A 2,740-nucleotide genomic window follows, 5' to 3' on the forward strand; every position below is an offset into this window, starting at 1 on the left:
AAAATGGATGGATGGATGGATGGATGGATGGATGGATGGATGGATGGATGGATGGATGGATGGATGGATGGATGGATGGATGGATGGATGGATTGATGGATGAAACAAAGACTGAAAAATATAAAGGGGTCTGAATACTTTGCGTACCCACTGTATACAGAGCCTTGCCACTGTACCTTGGTGAGTGTGGTTGATTTTAGCAAATAATAAAAGAATCTAATGTCAGAGGCAATAGAAACTGGATCCAGGTGTGCAACATTAGCGGTTAGCTTGTTGGTCTCTAAAGGCTACGTCTGGCTGCTGATTTTTTCTGTTAATATAGAGATTATTTTCAACCCAGTATAATAGCATTTAAAACATAGTTTTCATGGAGAGAGATATATTTCTAAAATTGGTTTGTGGCTCAGTGGTTTAATCTCTCTCTGTTTATTAGCTTGTTTCTCAGCAATGCTTCAATTTAATTTGAGATTTATTTAGTGCTGGTTTCATGTGGCTGTGGAGACAGAAGCGTTGCTCATCAGTTGCTATTGGACCATGTATTTAGGTTTTTAAATCTTTTATTTCATCGGCTATAACATGAGTGGGTTTTTTGCACATTTAAAAAATGTCTGTGCTGCTTGTATCCTAGATCCTACAGTTTAATCTACTATGCCACATTGCTATGTTCTTTGTCAGTGATGCTAACTTCATCACTGTTGAGTAATTATGACAAAGTAACTTAAAAGATAACCGTGGATTACCTTAGAAAGTGTGAGTAGGCAATTTCCCAAATACCCCTAAAAATGCTACATGGGGCTTAAAGGGTTAAAGCCGCCTCATCTAATGTATCACCTTAACATAGTGGACATAAAAACAAAATAAAAGGCAAGAAGCCTGAGGACTGCTGGTTCTATATAACGCCCCCTACTGGTATTCTAGCAGCATGCAGCTCTTTGAAGGCTCTTCCTTCCTGTTGCTGTGGGAACCCTGAGGAAATCTATTGAATGGTGTTAGAAGGCTAACAAGCTTCTGAGTGGTGCGCTAAATAAACCAACAGAGTGCTGCTGATCTTGCCCTAAATCAGATTCAGTAATTGCTGCTGATCGTATCTATTTTGTTTCTATTTGGACACTGAAGCAGAGGAATCAGATTGGAGCAGATCCTCCACAAAGGGTGAACATAAACAGGTGTGTTTAGTAAACCATTTTCATTGGGGTGCTGCACCTACTTGTTGAAGAGATTCAGGCCGATACGATAGTGTCTTTTACGGATGATGTCATTGCTGAAGGCAGGGGAGTCCCAGCTGTTCCGGGTCTCCTTGTGGTACGTCTGCTTGCTGAGTGTCTGCTCCCTCAGGCTGTCCCTGGACGACGACTCGGAGCTGCAGTTGATGGTATCGTTGGAGTTGGACGTGCTGTTTATGCTGTCATTGTCGCCATCAGAGAAATCAGACTCAGACTTGCTGTGGCGGTTGGCTGTGCCGTTGATAGCCAGGTGAGCCTCGAGCTGTCGGGGCCAGTGCCGGGAGACATCGTCTTCCCTGGAGGGGTCCCTGGGAGGTGGGCCGTGGCCGGCGTGTTTGGGGCTGACCTGCTGGTTTCCGGGGCTCCGATCATAGACGCTCTGCCTCTTCAAAGAGCTGCGGTCTGAGCGATCGCTCAGTTCCACCGAGCTGTCGCTGGGAGGCTCTATGGTCAGTAGGGGCAGGTGGTCGACGCGCTGATGCTGCTCTTGGCGTTCCAGAGAGGGTGTGCTGCGACAGCTGGTGTCTGTGTCCCCTTTGCCATCCTTGTGAGCCAATGACCAGTAGTCCTGTGGGGAGCTGGGGGAGCGCTGCCGCAGGTCGGACTCTGCACTGGAGGGTCTGCCTACGGACCGAGACATGGGTAGAGGGGGGGACAGTTCTTCTTCATCAATGTAGAGGGTGACGTCGCTATAGGACGCTGTCATCTCGTCTAGTTTACGTTGGTCTGGAGATGGGACTTGGCCACTGAATTCTCTGCCTCTTCCTTGCTCCAGTGGCCTGTCTTCTCCATGCAGGCTGCGGCAGTTCAGTGCATCATCGATGGACTCTGCCAGAGACTTGACCTGCCTGGAGAAGGCATCCTCCAGCTCTGTGATGGCGTCTGTGAAGTCGCTCTGTGCTCTTGGTGCCGTCGTTTGGATGCCTCTTTCTCCGCCACGTTCAGATTGAACCAGGGCACCTATTTTAGTGCCATCATCTGATAAAGAGACCTGCTTTCCCTCGAAGTAGGAGCTGTGGACTTTTTCGGGTCCTTCAAAGGACAGCTGCATTCTCATGTTGGACAGAACAATCCGCCTGGACATCCGATTTTCAGACATGGAACTCCTGAGACGCTCAAAGTTCTTATTCATCTGGTACTGGCGGAAGGCAGTCTGGATGGTGCGTGCCGCATGTCTGGTTATGAAACGCCCACCATATTTGCGTTCTAGCATCTCCACCTGCAAAGACAAAAAAGGAAATTGATTGGTTGGCTGTATCCCCTATAATCCAGTTCTAAGCAAACAGCCGAGGGAAGAAATTCCAGCATCAAGAAGCTCCCGTCTCCATCTGAATCAAAGTCCAAACTAACCCTTTAATCTTGATCCTTCAATAGCTCACTGAATCGGAGCAACAGCAGTTTTATCATAGTTTTTAAAACATTTTCATAGATTTTTTTTTGTTTTGTTTTGTTTAACCTTACCTGACTTAATAAAAGGTTATGGCCAGTGATTACTTTGACGCTTCCAGTAAATGTTG

The 2,740-nt window shown here is 46.7% G+C and overlaps 1 protein-coding gene across 1 annotated transcript in view; it reads right to left on the minus strand.

Moving 5' to 3' along the window:
* The window catches only part of LOC107097302 (IQ motif and SEC7 domain-containing protein 1-like), an 81,860-nt gene that overhangs the window by 21,825 nt on the left and 57,295 nt on the right, over positions 1–2,740 (minus strand). The window contains exon 3 of the mRNA XM_015394400.1: positions 1,208–2,442. Coding sequence (XP_015249886.1) covers positions 1,208–2,442 — 1,235 coding nt within the window. The remainder of the gene's footprint in view (positions 1–1,207; positions 2,443–2,740) is intronic.

Source organism: Cyprinodon variegatus, unplaced genomic scaffold (assembly GCF_000732505.1).
Source record: "Cyprinodon variegatus isolate N-32 unplaced genomic scaffold, C_variegatus-1.0 Scaffold683, whole genome shotgun sequence".
Lineage (NCBI taxonomy): Eukaryota > Metazoa > Chordata > Actinopteri > Cyprinodontiformes > Cyprinodontidae > Cyprinodon > Cyprinodon variegatus.